Below are 21674 nucleotides of genomic sequence, written 5' to 3'. Positions count from 1 at the left end.
ATGGGAAACCTCAGTGGTAAGTTTCATTTTTGGTTTCACGCGTGTATATTTCCAAGGAAGAAGGATCCGCTAGTTTACTTTTAGCTGTAGAGAAAGCCCGGGCTGACTGACGTCCAGCGGAACTCTCTGCAGCAGGGGGCGGGGATTCCACCCTTCCGCTCTGAGCGCCTTTAACGTGCCGCCCTCCACAAGTTCGACAGGCAGTCCCTGTCGCAGCGCCCGCCTCAGGTAGGGAGTGTGCTATCTCCGCGAGTGGCCCACTGGCCAGAATCTCTGGCTATCTCACTTGGCATTTTTAAAATGTATGGTCTATGGTCTCCTTTATTTGAGATGAAGAGAGAAGGGAAAAGGAAAGCTGGATGGGTGGGGGTGGGGGTGGGGGTGGGGGTGGGCAATAGAGCCAATTACTTGTCAAGGTTAATAAGAACAGGTAACACGATTGGCCTGTCCCTAGGCAGGATCCAGTTATGCTTAATGTCAATCTTGAAAGTATATGTTTCTGTGAGTTCATAAATATGGTCCTGAGGTTGGTAGAAGGTCTATTGGAAAATTTCTGGGCTGAAAATCCATCCTCAGCCACTCACTAGCAGTGTACTGTGGATAAGTCAGCACACCTGCAGCATCTCCCTAAGGTCCTTTCCTGTGGTAAGACCCAGGATACTGGAACCCGAGTTCTTTGCCCTATTTGCTCTGGAGACTTAAAAGAAGTCCTGAAGGAGAAGAAAGGGGGAAGAAGTGGGTGAGTTAAAACATTTCTTAGACACACTGACTGTGGCTTATGTCAAGAATAGTTTGGGTTTGTTTTATAACACAGGGAGTACTTCAAGTACCATTGTCCCATCTTGTTTTTTTGCACCTAAAATAAATATATAGACACACTGTGGATGATTTTCTATGGATTAAATAGCCTTGTAAGTGTGTTTTTTTTTTTTTAAATGGCTATATTCCATGGTGCTGGATAACCAAACAGAAATAATCCCCCATGTTGGGCAAAAGATTATTTATAGTTACAGTGACTTACTATTTTAGTCATTCTAGACTTTTTGCTCTCTGGGACATAGCTGATTATTTCCTTCAGGTAAACTCATAGAAGCATAACTACTTAGCCAAAGAGTCTGAATATTTTAAAGGCCTTTTAATTAAATGATGATGGAAAGAGACTTGATTTGGGGTGGTGAACACACAATATAATGTACAGATGGTGCATTGTAGAATTATATACCTGAAACGATATAATTTTATTAACTAGTATCACCCCAATAAATTCAATAGTAAATAAATGAAATGAAAATTGCCTTCCAGAAAGATTGTGCCAGTTCACATTGACAGTTGCTAGCAGATTTTAAAGAACTATGATACTTTGAAGGAAAAAAAATAGCTTTTTTCAGTGGAAGAAGGTAGTAGAGGTTATAGGACAACAATTAGTGTATAGTCATAAAGAAAGCCATAGATATACTGTGGGGAATTAAAGCAAGACCTGGGAAATGTACAAGTGTGTCTCAGGGTCACTGAAGGGAAGGCCACTGATCAACTCTCTTGATCTGTTAATGGGGTGAGTTTTCAGTTCATTTGGAGATACATTATCAGATTCTAAGAATTTTTAAAAATCAAATCATAGTTCATATACATTGGGTAAAAATCAAAGGAAACCTTAAACCAACATATATCATTCTATACTCTTACTTTTGAGAAATAAAGCTTGAATTCTTTCCCTATCTCTCCCTCCTATCCATTCTGCCATGGGAGGTAGAGAAGTAGTATCAGTTCCATAGTATTATATTGGGTTCTCCCAGGGACAAACCTGCTTCCCCATCCTGAATGAACCATTATTTATCCTCCAGTTCACATTTCCTTTGTCTTTGAACACATCAGTTCTTGTCTGGGACTTCAGACACTCATTGGCAAAATTTAGTTGAAATCCATGAGTAGATATAATGTCCCTCTAATTTATTCAATGGTTCTTTGCTAGGAGTCTTAAGTTTTCTTCTGCCCAATAAGTGCATTTTTGTTTATACTAGTGCATTTGTATTTCATAATTGTAGTATATCAACTCTGGCCCAAGGAAGGACAGTCAGATAGCTATCATACAGCAGCTTCATTTCAACAGCCTTTATGTTCTCAAGGCCTGAATGCCATCTCTTTCCCATCTACAGTGCAGATGGTAAGGAGAGAAATAAGAATTATGCACCTCACACTAGCAAGAGAATGATGACTCATTTTATTTTACTCTTTTTGTATATGTATATGAACATGAAGGATTGTATAGGTTGTTAGAGAGGTGAAAACCAACCTATCCTTCCTCTAATTTCATTCTTGGAGATAATCACTGTCAGCATCTTGATATGGCTTATTCTGGATATCTATGTTTAAACACATACACACATATTTTTAAATGAATTTCTACTACATATACTGTTCTGCGACTTACTTTTTACATCTCTGCACAATCAATACATGTACATGTACTTAATTCTGTCCTAATGCTATTACATTGTATGACTATACCAAAATTTATTTGACCACTTAGATTATCTAGAGTATTCCCAGTTTTGAGCTAATATTAGCAATGCTATTCCCTTTACATATATTCTTGTATGTATGTGTTTTTATTTTTGTAGGATATATTTCTAGAAGAGGAAGGGAAAGCTAATATGACATACACATTTAAATTTTTAATGTTTAAAATTGCCTTCCATAAAAAGGTTACATAACTTCATATTCCTTCCTACCATTAGAGGGTGAGAGGTTCATATCCTCAAAAAACACTAAATATTAAGAATCTTTGTAATTTTGCTCAAGCTAATAAGTGGAAAATGGTATCTTATATTTTAATTTTATGCTTTTTTAAAATTGGTGAGATTGAGCATTCTTTTGTTTAAATATCATTTCTTCTGAACTGTATGTTAGAACCTTTTTTCATTTTCCTGTTGATTTTTATTTCTTACTGATTTTTAGGAGCTATCTATATATTAGGGGCATTAATCTTCTGCCTTATATATGTGTCACATTGATTAGTAGGTCATTTGTGAGTTTTTATACGTATGCAGAAGTCAAAGACACCCTAAGAGGAAAACTGACTTTCTTCTCAACGTGTATAAATGTATGTATAACACCATAGAGAAACTATTTTATTAAATAAACAGCTTGGATGAAATCCATTACAAATCTTCTTGAATATAAGCTCCAAGAGGGGAGTAAGTTTCCTTTTCTGTTCACTGATATATCCACAGTGCCTGAAATAGTGCCAGGCACAAAGGAGCTTCTCAGTCAGTGTTTGCTGAGAAAGAATTGGGAGAATTTCAAGCAGGAAGACAACATGAAGAATAGCCTCTAGGCAAATACTCCTCAAAGAGTGGTGTAAGGCATTTACATCTTAGTATGAATTAGTCAAATCCAACTGTTTCTACTTTTCACTTTCCCTGCTACTAGTGGAATCAATTTATTGCACAGGTAGGATTTATTATCTAGAATAAATGAAAAGCAGAAGAGATTTTTGAAGGATGGCACCTAGGGGAGAGCTGGCATGGTTGGAATAGTGGTGTGGAAGGCTTGAATAGTTAATTAAAGGGTATGATGAAAGTATTCAGCTGCTGGAGGGAGTAGGGGAAGAAAAGAAGCATTGAGAGGTGGGATGATATGGAAATCAGATTCTCCTGGCTTTGCACAGGGCAGGTTTAGATTTCTAGATATGTTATACTGCAGGGGGGAAAAAAGGAAATAATGGAGAGTATTTTGGTGCAATATTGTCTTCTTGGCTTCTTTTAAGTGTACATTGTATGTTTTTTGCAAGGCTTGTAATTAAATTTTAAAATCCTCATCACAGTAGCTTTTCTTAAAATTTGGCTTTAAATGGCTTGGGGATGTTAAGTGACGGTATTGAATTTCTAAATTCCCTGCTGCATTTCTACACTTACAAGTCAGTCATTGTCTGATTATCTGAAGACTATTTCAGTTAGAACTGCCAAGTCTCATAATGTCTGGGTATTTAATTATTGAGTAAAGCAGTTTCCTTCTTGTGTTTTCTATAATTAGGTCATTTCAGAAAAATGAGGATACTTACTAGTTTTACACTCATGGCCTACTGTCATTTGTTGAAAGGTAAGACACAAAATAAGGATTTGTCATATAGTTTAAATATTTTAACCATAAGTTAAAGGCAAAAATAAATTTAAATACATATAATTTTTAATAGAGAGGACATTCTATTTTTCCTCCTTTATTTCATAAACATATTTCATAATCTCATATCATTGGACAAAGATTTAGGCAACATGGACAAACCAAAAAACAAAATTAACTCATTATTCATTATGCATTGTTCATTTCTCAGGTATATTTACTGAAAATATCTGGGGAAATAGTCTATGATACGTGTTTTAAACAACAAAAGGATCATTTTATCTACCTTGCTTGGTGATATGCTGTTCCCTGAAGAGTATATTCTAAGGAAGAATTCTGGAAAGTGTCAGGGTAACAACAGTACTGGCATTATCCTAAGACCATCCCCAAATCTTCAGACTCACATACTTCAGGCCAGACAACTGTTCAAGAGTTAGGACTACAGTCATGTGATGCTTAAAGATGATTTGGTCAATGATGGACTGTATGTACCACAGTGGTCCCTTAGGATTATAATGGAACTGAAAAATTCCTATCACATAGTAACATTGTAGCCATCATAATGTCACAGTGCAATGCATTACTCACTTGTGTGTGGTGAGATTGGTATAAACAAACCTACTCTACTGCTAATCATATAAAAGTAGAGCACATACAATTATGTAGAGTACATAATATTTGATACTTATAATTGACTGTTACTGGTTTATGTATTTACTATGCTATACCTTTTATTGTTATTTTAGAATACTCTTTCTACTTATAAAAAAAGGTTTGTTTCTAAACATTATGCCATGTTAGGCCAACAGCAGCCTCATACATCCTGTGTTTACATCTTTTGATTGCATTATTTTCTTTTGTGCTTAATTTAATCTCATGTTATTTTGTACAGTAAAATGTCATACAGGCTTGTAACATAGGAGCAATAGGCTATATCAGATAGCCTAGGTATGTAGTAGGCTATACCATATAGGTATGTGTAAGTGCACTCTATGGTATTTGCACAACAGCAGAATCACCTAACCAATGCATTTCGCAGAATGTATCCCCATTGTTAAGCAGTGCATGACTGTATTGGAATCTGCCATTCAGACTACGCAGAAAGCAAATATGTGTCCAGTAAAAGGACATTCTGAGGATGTCCACATGAGATAAAGTCTTCAGGTTTAAGTACCCCATCACCATATAGTATTTCCATAGTAATGTATGTTTATGAATTTTGGGACAACTTGTTTAGCTAATTTTATTATTTTTATCTCAAAGATTAAATATAGCATCCCAAAATGTGTTTCAAACCCACCAGATAAAATACATATTTTAAGTAAGTCCTTAAACGTAATTATCACATAAGTGACCAAGTAAAATGTTTGTAAACTGTGTGCTCATTATGTAAAAATTTTAAGGAATTTTCCATGTTCTGAAGATTGGTCATTTTTCTTTTCAGCATTTACTATCACAGTTACCAAGGACCTATATGTGGTAGAGTATGGCAGCAATGTGACAATGGAATGCAAATTCCCAGTAACAACACCATTAAACCTGTTTGCATTAGTTGTCTACTGGGAAATGGGAGAAAAGAAAGTTATTCAGTTTGTAAATGGACAGGAAGACCTGAAAGTTCAACACAGTAGCTACAGCCAAAGGGCCCATCTATTGAAAGACCAGCTCTTTTTGGGAAAGGCTGCACTTCAGATCACCGATGTGAAACTGCAGGATGCCGGGGTTTACTATTGCTTGATCAGCTATGGCGGTGCCGACTACAAGCGGATTACTTTGAAAGTCAATGGTAAGAATTATTATAGGTAAAGAGGCCCAACCTTTATTAAAATCATATCAGCGATGAGAACTTTTCATTCTTGGAAGTCCACTCTTATTCTCCACAGTAGCAATCCGTTCATTCATTCATTCATTCATTCACACAACCATCCAATGAGCATTTCTTTTTCCTTTTTAATTTTCACCCAATTACATGTTTTACTGATTTTAGAGAGAGGGGAATGGAGAGAGATAGAGATAGAAGATAGAAACATCAATGTATGAGAGAAATATCAATTGATTGCCTCCCATATACACCCCCTCCAGGAATCAACCCACCACTTTCAGTGTGTCCTGACCGGGAATGGAACCAACAGCCCTTTGGTGTACTGCATGACACTCCAACCAGCTGAGTCACACTGGCCAGGGCCCCATGAGCATTTCTTGAGCCCCTCCTACTTGTCAGTCCCCAGAGATTCACAGCCAAACATGACAAGAACCATGTTCCATAGAATATTCAGTTTTCCTAAAATAAATTCTCAGTCTTTACTTTGCTATTATTATAAAAGTAATACATACTATGGAAGGAAATAAAATGAATTACAAAAGTGTCTCTCCACCCTTCGCCACCATCTTCCATGACATGCAGAGATAACCAGGTAACCACTATTTATGTGTTTTCTCCAGGCTTTTAAAAAAAATTCAACTACTATTTTTATTTTATTAGGTCTGCCAGCATTTTCCTTCCTTTGAACCTCTCTATGCCATACTCAACTAAAACAAATGTTAAAAACAAATTTCCCTATAAGGTTCACATTTTAAAAGAATTGAAATCAATTTATGAAGGCAAAATATAGTTATATCAAGAATAGAGAAAACTATTCTTCCTTAGCGATGGTATAAATTATGCTCACTGGGCATTCATCTTGAAAAATCTATACCAGCATTATCTTGGAGTGTTAAAAACGAACTGTGAGTGACAAATCCCTGAGTTCTGAACCACGGATATGTCATCAGGTCACCTGGGTTCAAAGTTTGGGTAAAGGAAAACACCTTAGCTGACCACCTCTGCTTTCACAGTTAAGATTCTTAGAATTGAGAGGTGAAAGGATCCCAGGCAAGAGCAGCTAACCCAAACTCCCAAGGAACAGAAATTCCCCCAAAGGGTTTTCTGCTCACATACTTCCCACAATTGTTGAAATTACTTTCTGGTGTTAAGCTGAAATCTGCCCTATTTACTTACAGTTTTAAAATTATGTGCCTACTTTTTTTTCACCTTTTAATGTGACTAGAATTAAATCATCTCTTGGCATTTCCATTCCTAGGATAACTACAATTAATCTAAAGGTCAATAAATAGAAAAAGTTTGAATTTATCATAAAGGGATAACTGGTCATTATAATCTCAAAATCAAAATTATATATGAATTAGGAGAAATTCACCTGTTTTATGGTGTATTACTAGGTCTCTGATTCTGGCTCAATTAATGCTACTGTTGTCAAGAAAATGCCACTTGTGTTGTGAAGTAGGTTAAATGTTCATTGTATTTTACCATATACTTCTCCAGAACAGTGATACTCATGAAAATAGAATAGTGAGATTCCAAGTGGGATTTTTAACTTTTCTTCAGCCCATCAGCAAATATCACACACTTTACTGTGTTTCTATGCATGAAAAAAATTATTAAGATATCATCCTATAAACAGCCAGATATCTGTGGTAGGAAAGAAGAGCATAAGCCTGGCAGTCAAGTAGAAGTATAGAGTATAAGTCTCTCATTAGCTTGCAGGTCCTATGCAGAGTGGGACAGCTGACCCTGCAGTGAGGAAAGGTGTTCTTCCAGGTCACCTGAACTCTGTACTGTCTCCTGTGGAGCTATAATTTCCTCTCCTATGGTTTGACATAATAGGAAATCTATGGGTCTGATAGTTTTTCCAAGGTGGGGCCCCTGGTGGAATACTGTAGATGACCAATATCTGATTTGACTATTCTATTTTGTGTTATAAATTACTAAATTGGCATCCTACTCCCCATCCATCTTGTCATATCGTAGTTTTGGGGGTTAAATTGAGCTACATTGAAAGCCAGCCACCAAATTTCAGCTAAGGCTGAATCACCAATAGAAGTTGATGTCCAGGTTACTTGAGCTACATAATTTAAGGAAGTAGAGCTCCTGAGTCATCTCCATATGCAAATGATTTCACAGTAACTCTATCAGGCTTCTCTTCCCATCACTGCAAACATGTGGTACATAGCTTCCCCACAGGGAGTTTACTTACCATGGCCTTTCAAATGTGAGGCATTTCAAAACTGAAATGAGAAACTGAAGTTTTGGATTAACTCCATTGTTATTATCACTTTAGGTGTGGGTGTTAGGGCCTCCTTCGTGTTTTTTTGTTTAAATACCAGATTTTCAGGCACCTGACTTTCAATTTAAACTGTTGATTTCCTTTAACCATTGAATCTAATAGCAGGGAAAATGAAGTGCCCTTTTATACTTTCAAGACCTAATTGGGATTGGGCAACTGAATGAACAAATATTGCATAGTTAACCTGATAAAGCTAATTTGTTCCTGTGGACCCAGGGTTAACTGCTGTTATTCTCCACCATCTCTTCCCCAAATTTACCAACCAGCCCTTTTAAAGTTTTCTCTATAACATTTATTCCCCCATCTAATCTATCATGTAGCATGTCATTTAAATGAATCTATTTTATTTATTGTCTGTCTCCTCTTTTTACAATAGATGCTCCACAAAGGCAGAGATTTTGATGCTTTGTTCATTGCTACATCCCTAGACTTGGCATATAAGGGAAGTAGTGTGACAGGAGCACACAAGAAATGTTTGTTGAATGAATGAATGAAATATTACCTCAAATAGGATAAGCCTAAACAGTTTGAAACATGAGCAGATTTGGATGTATGAAAATTTATTTCCAAGATCATATTTCAAATGAGTGCACTTAAGTGATAGTAGTAAGAGGAGGAGGAGTTCTACTAATAGTAACAGCAGTAATTAATACTAATGTAGTTCTTATTAGGTGCCAGGCCCTGACCCAAGCATTTGGCCTAAATTAACTCATTTAGTCCTCAAATAACTCTATGGAGTAGGGACTTCATCATGCCTAAGATGCATATTTTTTACATTTTTATATCTGTGAATCTGAGGGTGTCTGTCAACGATGACATCTTTTTTGTTTTCTTGTTTGTTTGTTTTTTTGTTAATCCTTACCTGGGGATATTTTTCCATTGAGTTTAGATAGAGTGGAAGGGAAGGAGGGAGAGAGAGAGAGAGAGAGAGAGAGAGAAACATTGAGGTGAGAGAGACACATTGATTGGTTGCCTCTTGCACGTGCCATACCAGCCAGGCCGAGTATCAAACTTGCAACCCAGGTACATGCCCTTGACCGGGAACCAAACCTGCTACCTTTTAGTGTGCATGTATGTGTGGGGGAGGCTGTAACCACTGAGCACACCAGCCAGAGCAGTAATGGCATCTTAGATTCAATGATGTGTGATGTTATTTTTATTTTATGGATGAGGAAACTGAGTTCCAAAGAAATTAAGTAATTTGCCCAAGTTCACTCAGCTATTAAGTGGTGAAGCCAGGTTCTAAATTCAAGCAATCTGGCTCTGATATGTGTGCCCTTACCAACCAGGTTTTACTGCCTGTGTTTATACCTCCGGACTGTGTATTGATTTGTGTGTTGACTTCAAAACTACCATAAGCTTTCCTTGGTCTTGATGTGACCATTGCATTAGCCCATGCGTGCTCTAGATCTAGTAAACCAGGATCTGCCTATGTTTTTTATTATCTACCCCATCAGTAAAGCATGTTAAACTAACACACGTATGTGCATGTGTACGTGTAGTATAGGGAATATATTATGCTATTACATAGGTTATATCATAAGAAATTGACATTTTTAAACATCACCAATTTCATATGGTTCAAATCAATACATTATGTATTCTATAATGTACAAAAATAGAAATTTAAACAAATGCAATAAAATTTAATAAGTAACATTTTCAGTTTCTTGCTAATTATGATGCTTCACTATCATTTGCTAATATTTTTTATAATATATTTTATTGATTCTTTACAGAGAGGAAGAGAGAGGGAATAGAGAGTTAGAAACATCGATGAGAGAGAAACATCGATCAGCTGCCTCCTGCACACCCCCCACTGGGGATGTGCCCGCAACCAAGGTACATGCCCTTGACCGGAATCGAACCTGGGACCTTTCAGTCCGCAGGCCGATGCTCTATCCACTGAGCCAAACCGGTTTCGGCCATTTGCTAATATTTTAAGGCATACTGTATCTTAGATGAAATTCATCATTAGCAAAGGAAGATGGTCTTGACAGCCTTGAGGTTTTGTTTTAACCAGTACCTTGTCAGGTTCAATTACTGTACTGAATTGAATTGTCAGGTACTTACTGTTTTAACTTTATAAAGTGATGGTAAAAAGTGTCACTCCTGACATTTCCTTTTTGTCTGTGCTTGAATTATTAGTCAATCCTCAGTTTTTTTGTGGGAAACTTTTAAATTAGTTGTTTACTTTTATAAGCAGAGTAGTTTAGTTAAAACTAGATAAGAGAATCTGAACATCTATAATAAGCCCAAACAAGTCGCTGTCCTTTCTTTGGTTTTATAAAACTCCTCTCTTCCCACAAGACCCTCATGTGGCACACAAAGTGAGGCCCAGTGTCAATCAGTAGAGCTTATTAAGCTTAGATTGTTTCTTAATTGTTACAATAAAAATGCATCTAAGTAGAAGTTTTAATATTTTCTATACCCCAATACATGTGCCCCACTTTAAAGACTAAAGTAGTAGATATTTAATCAATGAGTATAATGCGTGCACTCACTTATTGTGCCACATTTATACATATGCTTAGGCATGAAATAACATTCTCCCCATTCCTGGACCATTAAAAATGATAATGGAAGAGTAAACAAGCAAACATTTTACCTTTAACGCTTTACCATTAACTGTGATTTTAGACTTGAAATTTTAATTGTCCAGAAATCAAGCTATGTCTATATGAACTAGACCGTTATGGTAATGTTACTTCATGAAGTGTAATCAGTGGATTTGTTTTTTTCAATACTTAAACGTAACAAATTTGAGGTTGAGGACTCAAGTACTTATGAAAACCATATTTAATGTGCTTTCAAGTTGTGATTATGTTGATTTTCAATGTTTTCATTTGTGGTTTTATTGATTTAAAAGGACAAAAATATCACATCATTTTTCCAGTTTTATTTGTTCCTGGCTATATTAAATCTCTCCAAATATATCACAAAGCCATTGTTAGGACTTCATTAAAGGAACAGAGAGCTAAGGCTCTCTAGGTGGACCAGTAGTGGTTACACTAAAGTATTATAGGAGTAAGATAAAGATTATACCTACAAAACAATAACACGTTAACATGATTGTAATGAATAAACATGAATAAAGATATTAGGTGATATAAATGCACTAAATAATAGTACACTGGGTATCTTAATTCTAAAAGTGTCCCTAACCTATTCTCTAAAATTTAATCAAACTTTCTTCCTTATGTATAGTTATTTAAATGATTTATTAAAATAGCCAGCATTAAAAAAAGTTTTTAAAAATAAGTACTCTAATGTGGTATTCTGGATGAGATCAGAACAGAAAAAGGATGTTAGGGAAAAACTAGTGAAATGGAATAAATTGTGAAGTTTAGTTTAATAGTAATGTACTAATGTTGATTCCTTAGTTATAAGAAATGTACTGTAGTGAAGTAAGATGTTAAGAGTGAGGGAGACTGGGGGAGAAGTATGCAGGAATTCTGCACTATCTTTGCAACTTTTCATAAATCTAAAACTATTGTAAAATAAAATATATTTTTTTAAAAAATAAGATTTAAAAAATTTTTATCTGGAGACATGTGTCAATTTTTATAACGACATCATACTATTTTCATACCTAATTTCTGAACATTGACCTAAAGTTGAAAAGTGAATGGCACATAGAATCAGATTTTTTTTTTATTTGGTAGCCTAAGAAGCAGAGAGATTCATGTTTATGAAGAGTGCATTATAAGAACAAAAACAAAATATCCAGAAATAAATTTAAAAGAAATGTGCCCTATGTAAAAACTATAAAATTTTACTGAGGAACATATGAAGACTTGAGTAAGTGGACAGACATATTTTATATTTGGATAGAAAGACTACTGTTTTAAAGATAACAATTCTTTTTTTAAAAAAATATATTTTATTGATTTTTTTACAGAGAGGAAGGGAGAGGGAGAGAGAGTTAGAAACATCGATGAGAGAGAAACATCAATCAGCTGCCTCCTGCACACCCCCTACTGGGGATGTGCCCGCAACCAAGGTACATGCCCTTGACAGGAATCGAACCTGGGACCCTTGAGTCTGCAGGCCAACGCTCTATCCACTGAGCCAAACTGATCAGGGCGATAACAATTCTTTTAAAATTAATCTATATATTTACTTTGAGTCCAATGAAAATAGCTATATGATATGTATAGCAAGATAATTGTTCCTTTAAGTCCAAACTTGACCCAAGTATGAATAGAAGAGTTAAGGCAGAACTAGCAGTTCCCCACTGCTGACATATCTGAACATTAAGCTGATTTCTATGAGAACCAGCCTGGATTTATATTCTTTCTAATGTGGACAACACCAAGCCACACGTCTAGTTCTGTGCTAAGTGAAAGCCCTGACTTCTCTTCTTTCTGCTCATGACCTAGCCCCATACCGCAAAATCAACCAAAGAATTTCTGTGGATCTGGACACCTCTGAATATGAACTAACATGTCAGGCTGAGGGTTACCCTGAGGCTGAAGTCACCTGGACAAGCAGTGACCACCGAGTCCTGAATGGCAAAACCACCATCACGAGTTCTGAGAGGGATGAGAAACTTCTCAATGTGACCAGCACACTTAGAGTCAACACAACAGCTAATGAGATTTTCTACTGCACTTTTCGGAGATCAGGTTTTGAGGAAAACAGTACATCTGAGTTGGTCATCCCAGGTAATATTTTGAAAGTCTCAATTAAAATGTGCCTAGTGCTATCCCCTGGCACCAAGCATGATGCCTGCTCATGCCTGTTTGTTGAATGAATATACAGCCTGCTTCCTCATCTCCATTCATTCAAGTCATATTGCTATATTTATTGAGTATTTATATATCAACAAATATTTATTGAATATAGCCTATGTGCAAGGCATTGGGAGCTCTTAGAAGAGTAAGACAGTTCCTATTCTTTAGGAAACTGATTTAAAAAACAGGCAATCTCATCCATGCAGAAATGCTGTTGTGGCTGAGGAACCCAAGAGAGCACCTGAGGAATACTCAGTTCAGGCCATCTGCCTCCCTCAAGGTAGTCTATGACATTTCAACTCAGGGCAGTCTGCTTAGTGGATAGGGCTAAAGGCTGTGTGTCCCTGGGCAAGTTACTCAACTTCCTTAGGCCTCATTTTCCTCATATGGTTATAACCTGTTGGGCAAAATTATCATGGGATTACTTGAGCTATAGTGTATGACAATGATTTTAGACTTCTACCTGCATAGATTCAGCTATTTTGTTTTTTTTATCCCCCTACCCTCCAGAAGTGGGTAAAGTGGGTAAGGCAGGAAACAGTCTGGTGACAGGCTCAGACCTTTAGAAAAAGTATAGTGGGCGAGCATGATGTTAAATAAAATCAGAGGTATTCTGAGAAGCACTTTTTACCACTCTCTCCCCCACTAGACGTTGACAGTAAAGCTTTAGGTACTTCAGAGAAAACAACTTAAAAAAAATGGGTAGAAAAGTCGAGCAATAGGAAAATATAATCCAGGCCCCTCCCCCCCCAAAAAAAAAGCTAATGGAAAAGATGCTCTTACTGAGCATGAGTCACTTTGGTAGGAGCTGCATTAGTGGTTTCCTGCCATTTAACAGCTGTTTTATGACAGCTTATTTGTGGAATGACTTAGAATAACTTGAACTGCTTGGAGTCTGTTTCCTCATCTGTAACCTGGGGATATTTTTTATACCTGGCATACCTAACTCATAAACTTATTTTGAGACTCAAAATAGATATGAGCAGGCTTTATAGACTGTAAGCTACTAGATTAAGGCTGACTGCTGATGTGGCTTTAAAACTTGAACTAGGTAGTCAGGGATCATGACTAATGGTGGGAGGTTAGCAGTCTCTGAACCTCATGTGTCATGGGACCACCTTTTCTTCCTGCATGGGACCACAGACAGAGAGATTGGGAGATTGGTGAGAGGCACTAATGATTAGATGTCCCGAGATTCAAACTGTGGGAAAAGAAAAGATAAAAATTGGTCCCCTATATCTGTGGTCATGACCAATAAAAATTGGTCATGACCACAGATATAGGGAGGTGAGCATTCTTTGGCAGTGCTAGTTGGCCTTCATGTTCCATCTTTGCCATGTATATTAGGCTGTTAACTTCAATATTAAAGCATACTAGAGAAAGTGAAATAATCAAGGCTGCCATTTAGGATTGAGCAGCCACCCACTGTGGTACTGTGCTAAGCACTTTACAAACATTAGCCTTATTGTTTCCAACTTGTAGGCTGATTAAAGGACTTGTCAGATATGTCAAAGCTAGTGAGTGGCAGCAGAATTTAACCCCAGGTCCATCTTTCCAAAGCCTGGGCTGCTTCTACTTTTCCATGCTGCTCTCACTTTCATATTGGAGGTATCTCACCAATCCAGCCACTCACTGGCCAGGAACTTTTGAAAATTAACCTAAAGCTAACCTCAATCATTTTCAAAGATGATTATTCTCTTGACTCCTTCCCATCTATTTTTGTTTTGTTTTTATTTTCAGAACCACCTACAATTCCAAGAAATAAGAGGATTCGCTGGGCAATTCTGGGAGCCATCCTGTTGTTATTTGTAGCCCTGGCAGTGGTCTTCTGTCTACAAAAAGATGGTATTTCCTTTATTGAAAGGGTCTTCACTGGGGATGTGGGGAAATGTATGGGGTGCTCATGTTGTCACAATGGTACTTAGTAGGCAGAGCCAAGGATGCTAAACCTGCTGTAATGTACAGGGCAGTCCCACGTAACAGGGAACAGTCCTATCCCAAATGCTTGCAGGACCCCCACCAGGAAACATTATAAAATGCTGCCTTCCTAATTAGCCTTTTCTTTCAGGGCTTGTTTTCAATTATGCAAAGTAGATGTTAGCTATGCCACCGTGTGAACCTGTATATCACCTCTTCCTCTAGCCCTGTTCATTCTCCTATCCAGCAGCATCACCAGCATTGGAGGGCAGCAGTGCACACTGTAGGAGCATTTCTGAGGGAGTGACAGATCATGACTGCAGGGGAACCTGACTTGCCTTTGCAAGGTGGCACAAAGACATTCTACTGTTTAATAGCAATTACAGTGGTGCTGAGCAGGATTGCTGAGTGAAAATCCATGTGTATAGAAGTGAGGGGTAGGAGAGCAGGAGTGAATAAAGGTTGCAGAAGATCATCATCATGCAGTTTCTTTCTATTATGGAAATAACTAATAACCACAGACTTAGAGGAGAGAAAAAGCTAAAATACCTGTTGGTTTTAGTTGAATTTGAGTCTTATATTAGTTGCACTGTTATATTGAGCTGGTTTCTGGATACTCTAAGTTATAAAAATAGTTCCTTCTGTAGAGCTATGATACTTTTACCATAGAGTATTTTGCTGATTATGCAATTTTCTAAATAATTTGAATGTGCTTATCTCTCTGTTTACTTATGGCAACAATTGAAATGCAGGAAAATGAGCCTATTTAAATAATTTCTTCCCATTTTAAGATGACTCAGAGAAAACATTTCTCCAATTCTTTGAGAAGTATACTAAAGGACACAATGGTAGTTTGCATGGAGTTATCTGTTGTCAATAAGGAAGCAGAAAATGGAAGGGAATTCCAGTAGTTGTTGAGAAATTCCCCACAACCCTTTAAGAGGGGATCTGGGAAAGTAATGTAATTGAGGGAGTGGAGGTTGCTGATTCTAAAGACTAAATACTTCGTGCTTAACAGAACACAAACAGCCAGAATATAAGGACCAAGTTTCAATGATAGGAAGATCCTGAGATGGAGTTGATTTGTCCAAGGAAGTGACTATTACCAACTTGCATTTTGAATATTTTCCTATGGAAATTATTAGTTGGTATTAGAAATGACTAGGAAACCAGTGCATGATAAAGTACCTAAAGGTTTGGTCCTTCTCTGAGGGAAGAATGGAAAATAAAAGTATATACTTATAAAGAAAATCTAGGAGCAAAAGCCCTAAACTGTTGAATTAACCTCAGGGGTTGAGACCTGTGGAATAAGGAAATCTACCAGATTTCCTAGGGATTAAAAATGTTTCTTGAGAACCTGGAATTTAAACTTGAGTCCCTATGTGGGATGTAGAATTGTGTTTTGTGGAAATAAAAATGGTGTGTTTTTTTTCAAGTGAGAATGACGGATGTGGAAAAATGTGTCACTCGAGACATGAACTCAAAGAAACAAAATGGTAAGAATATTAGCAGGGATTGAGAAGTTGAAGAAAAAGGAAACAAAAAGCTAAAGTAATAACAAGGAGGAATCTATCAGCCATAATTCCTCTTCTTTTTAAAGAATGCTAGCTGTTGGAACTGCTGGCTTCTTTTTGCCTCACAACTCTAATATAAGAACTCCTCTCAGTCTGAGAAGGTTTAGAGATGGCCTGGAGAGTAAAGAATGATGAGCAGCTCTCTGTGTGTGTTGGGGTGGAGGGGGAAGAGGCTTGAGCTGAGGTGGGAGGCAGTTTCTCTCTGCTAGGTTTCTATTGCTTTGCATCCTAACTTCTCCCTGGAAGAGGACCAAGTTGACTTATGTAGATAGATCGATCAATGAAAGTTGTATGTCAGGAACTGTGTTAGTACCTCCTTTAATTCCCTCCAACCCCTCAAATGAAGGAGATAAATACTAGGATTATCTCCACTTTATATCTGAGAATACAGGGCCAAGAAGATCATGTAAATTGCACCAAAACATACAGCTGATAAATGACAAAAATCAGGCTTTGAGGCCCATTAGCTTGACCATAGAACCTTACTCTTAGCCTATCTGCTTGATTCCATTTTGCCACAAATGTTTATATTTATAAAAGGTCAGAAAGATCTCACCCAACTGAAATAAGAGAAATGATGTTTTCAATTTACTTTAATATATTTAGAAACCAAACTTCACAAGAAGCCCAACTTTAAAGTAATCTAATCAGATTGGACAAGCTCAGGCAGATTTTATTATGTGGTTTCCTTTGTGTATGAAGCTAACTAGTGAAGGTTGTTTGGGTCATCCTAGGGTGACCAACCATCCCAGTTTTCTCAAGACTAAAGGTTTCTCAGGTCAGGGGACTCTCAGTTTTAAAATCAGGACAGTCTGGGACAAACTGGGATGGTTGGTCACCCTTTATCAAGTAAAGGTATTTGAGCAAAAATATACTCCTTTATCTTGTTGCAAACGTATTATACCATCTAGCAAATATAAAATATTTCTCATTATTGCTCTCCAGCTACACAGTTTGAGGAGACGTAATCCAACATTGAAACTTCTGGTCTTAAAGCAGGGATTCTCAGCCTGTGGTTTGCGTTTGTCAGAGCTGAGCATGACCAGAGGTGTGCAATAGGCCGGCAGGCTGCAGGCGATGTAGGACTCAAAAGGCTCAAGCACTGAAAATGGAAGCTGGAAAAGAAGAGGAGAACAAAGAACGAAGGAAACCTTGATACTTCAGAATGACAGGGAGACTCATCAGTGCCTATGGAAGGGAGAAAGGAAACTTCTGAATGATGAGCCTCCACGCAAATTGTCCATCGCTCTTCCTAGGAAAACAAGTTGAGATTCCCTGATTTATTGGTCAGTTCCTATATAAGTGCCTCCAATCAGTGTCTTGATTTGTCTTCTGTGTGACTGAGAGTGCTGGTGTTGTAACAGTATTTAAATATGAGTGCTTTCTATTTATTTTGAGTTGTGGGGTCTTGTCGTGTGAATGTGGTTGTGAATGATTTTCTTTGGAAGATATATTGTCACCAAACTAAACTTCCTGCTTAATCACTTGTATGTGTCCAGGAAAATGTATAGTATTTGTTAGGTGCTTTGTATCTATAATTATTGTTATGTAGGAAGCACATGAACAAACCATTGGTTTGTATAGGATTAGGGAGTAGTAAATAGCAGACCTCAGATTTCCCGGACTGTCACCCACTATCCTTTTAGAATATAATTTATAGCTGCTAATTCATTCATTCAGCAAACATTTAGGAAATGCCTTTGCATGCCAATCACTGTGCCAGGCAATGAGGCTACAGATGTGAGTCTAAAGGAGCTCATAGCATAATGGGGAGAATGGTAGGAAAATGTATTATTACACTTCGTGCAGTGTCATAGCATAAGGTGTTGGAGGAGAAAGATAGTGAGAGGGAGAAAGTTTAGATATGCTGCCAAAAGGGGGGGTGGAGGTGGGAGATACTCTTGGTGGCCAGTCATTGTGTTCCTGGACAACTAAAAACACTTTAATAATCAAAGCAATTTTAGTTTGTGAGACAATATCAATTTTATTTTTTATGTTTTTAAGATGTCATATTTTTAAAAACTGTAGAAAATAACTTTTGAATTTCTTTTCTATCATTATATTATCCCTTATTTATTTGCTTTGTCATGCAACCTGATGCTTATTTATATAGTGTCTGGTATTATTTAACAGTTATTTTTTATTTAAATACAGTTGAATTTTTAACTTAGACCTTTCCATGATTCAAAATGCAGAAACTCAACTAGGAAACATTAAAAAGTCTCCACTCCATCCTTGTATCATCCAGGTTGCCTTTCTAGAAGCCTTTTGTTTATTATGCTTCTGAAGATATCCTATGAATGTTTGTGGAAATACATATATATACACGGACAGTCCTCGGGTTACATCAGATTCAACGTATGTAGTTTCATGGTTACATCGCCATCTCCCCTTTATTTATATAAAAAAAACAAGTTCCGTCATTTCGATGTATGTTCATATGTGCTTTCTGTGTTTTATTATTTATTTACCACAAGTAAGGTCAGGAATTGTTATCTTTCTTTTAAAATTTTGTTACTGTCTTACTTCATTACTGCTGTGTATGTGCTCCATGTGAGTGACGTAGGTGCTTATGTAGGTGGGTTCCGACTTACGGCGAAAATCACATTACGTTGCGCGGTAGGAATGTAACCCAAGGACCTGTGGTATAGCATATATTTTTCTTTCTTCCTCTTTTCCACGTGTGTGGTAACACATTACATGCCTGCTGTACACTTTGCTATTTTTATTTAATATATTATTTTATATGTAGCAGTGGGACAAATATGAAGTTCCCAGAGGTCAGGCAGTGTGTCTTGTTAGTTTCTAGAGCACCTTTTCTATAGCCTCTTAGTATCTTTCATAAGACTTAGTACATGCTAAATATGTACCACATCTACGTTTAGACAACCAGCAATTCATAAAGTACTTGCTTTATGACTGAGGAGGGATTTGTCTTTCTCAAAATGGGCTCTAACTGGGTCAATTTAGTCCTAAAGGATGACTTTATTACTAATTCTGTGTGACAGAATCATGTCTGCAAGTTGTTATTTTGTTTGTTTTCTCCTGTTCTCTCTTGAGTATAAACTTGACTTTGATATTGTACTTGCAAAATTACATGTTCTTTTGGGAAATTCCAGTAGAGTACCTTGACCCTAGACCCTCATCTGTGCCAATAAAGACCCATGAGTTATGCTTAAACCCTTGAGTCCTGCCAGTTTTCATCACTACAGAGGCCTCTTAAGATCTTGCTTTCCAAAGGTGTTGAGATTCAGATGCCTTCTCAGAGGCTCCCAGAGTATTCCTTCCCTTTTAACCATTTACCTGGATTGATGACAAGGAAAACCTTCTTTGCTTTTTCACATGTCAAAGCTGAAGAAACAGGATCTCCAACAAAATGTCTTCTCTTATATTTTTGCACATGTTCATTTGTACAATATCCCTTGTTTGTGTGATGTACAAGCAAGGATCCAGTCTATTCACTCCATTCTTAAGTCTTAATGCCTTCATGGTATTAGATTTATAAAGCACTTTAGCCCTTTGTCTTGTGTTTTATTGTAAATGACTCAGGCAGAAATGATACATAATTCTGCATTTGATTGTCACTGTATACACCTGCATTAATTTAATAAAACATTCTTATTGTGTTTCCAGTACACCAGCATCACCATTTTTTGTTTTCTACATGTCTTGTAAAAACCACTCCTAATTTAGCATCCCAGTGGACACAGTTACTTGAAAGCTCTTCAGCCATCTTCCTAGTTCTTTTCTTTTCATAGCTTCTGTGTCTACACAGCATGCTCTTGAGTCCTGCATAATGAAAAATATCAAAAGAATTATTTTTAAAAGAATATTTGAAAATTTTTATTCTCTGTCAATAGCTTCTTTTAGGAGAATAAAAAAAATTGTCAAAATTGTGCCATTCAAATTGAAGAGTTGAGGATGGGAAAGTGGAAGAGAAGGAGTGGTAAAGAGAACTATAGGGAAACTAAGGGGCTTTCCTTAATGCGAGTACTCTTCTCGGATCAGTAAACATGGATATGTAAGCCAATCCACATGAAGCTGGATGTAATTCAATCTTCAGGTTCTGAATAGGAAGTGAGAAACCTAGAGCAAAGCCAACGTTAGAATTGAGGCCTGATACAGAGTCCTACCATAAGATTTATGGTTTTACAACAAATGACAACACTTGTCATTCAAGGAAGTATAGAACTTTTAATGCTGTCATCTAGCTTAATTAGTCACCAAGTTCACTTTATAGAGACTTTTGGTCATTTCTCTGAATCAGACACTCAAAAGGTGATGATTTCTAAGAATATACACTGAGTGGCCAGATTATTAGGATCTCTGAATGCATAATAATCTGGTCACTCAGTGTATATTCTATATAATAAAAGGCTAATATGCAAATTGACCCCTCGACCAGGAGTTCAACCAGCAGGCAGGCTGGCCAACTGCCCATGTCCCCGGGCTGGCCGGACCCCACCCATGCACGAATTCATGCACTGGGCCTCTAATTATATATATACACACACACTGAGTGGCCAGATTATTATGCATTCAGAGATCATAATAATATGGCCACTCAGTGTATGACAGATTCTACATGGTTTTTTAAAATATATATATACACAGTATATATATATATATATATATATATATATATATATATATACACACACACATACATACACACATACAGGGAAAGGGAGAGAGAGAAACATCAATGTGAGAGTGAAACATTGATGTGAGAGAGAATCATTGATTGGCTGCCTCCTGTACACCCCCTACTGGCGATTGAGCCTGTAACCCATTCATGTGCCCTGACTGAGAATCAAACCGTGATCTTCTGGTTCATGGGTTGTCACTCAATCACTGAGGCACACTGGCCAGACTCCTTGTTATAATTTAAATATTTCCAGAATTATTTTTATTTTAAGAAAAGTTAAAGTTTGACCAAACTGAAGCAAGTGTCAGTAGTTGGGTTCTATAATTAATAATCATGATAATTACCATTCATTGAGCATATATTCTATGTCAGACACTAAGAGTTACATACATTATCTCATTTAATGCTATGAACCAGAAAGGAGGTGTTCCAAACAAGGAAACCACGTTTGCCTGGATGACTGCCAAATCAGCAAAGTTAAGGAAAAGTGGAGCATTAAGTAGGCAAAAATAAATAAGACTGCATAATTACAGTGATATTATGGGGAAGCTTTAAA

General features: G+C 37.0%; 1 protein-coding gene across 1 annotated transcript; it reads left to right on the top strand.

Moving 5' to 3' along the window:
• On the top strand, nucleotides 1-17438 carry CD274 (CD274 molecule). The gene is made up of 7 exons (XM_054727142.1): nucleotides 1-16; nucleotides 4033-4098; nucleotides 5564-5905; nucleotides 12626-12910; nucleotides 14720-14824; nucleotides 16333-16392; nucleotides 17416-17438. The coding sequence occupies exons 1-7, from the start codon at nucleotides 1-3 to the stop codon at nucleotides 17436-17438; spliced, it is 897 nt and encodes a 298-aa protein (XP_054583117.1).
• The last annotated feature ends 4236 nt before the right edge of the window (nucleotides 17439-21674 follow it).

This window comes from Eptesicus fuscus, chromosome 15 (genome assembly GCF_027574615.1).
Source record: "Eptesicus fuscus isolate TK198812 chromosome 15, DD_ASM_mEF_20220401, whole genome shotgun sequence".
Lineage (NCBI taxonomy): Eukaryota > Metazoa > Chordata > Mammalia > Chiroptera > Vespertilionidae > Eptesicus > Eptesicus fuscus.
The sequence above is the reverse complement of the archived record's forward strand: the minus strand, read 5'-3'. Positions and strand labels throughout refer to the sequence as shown.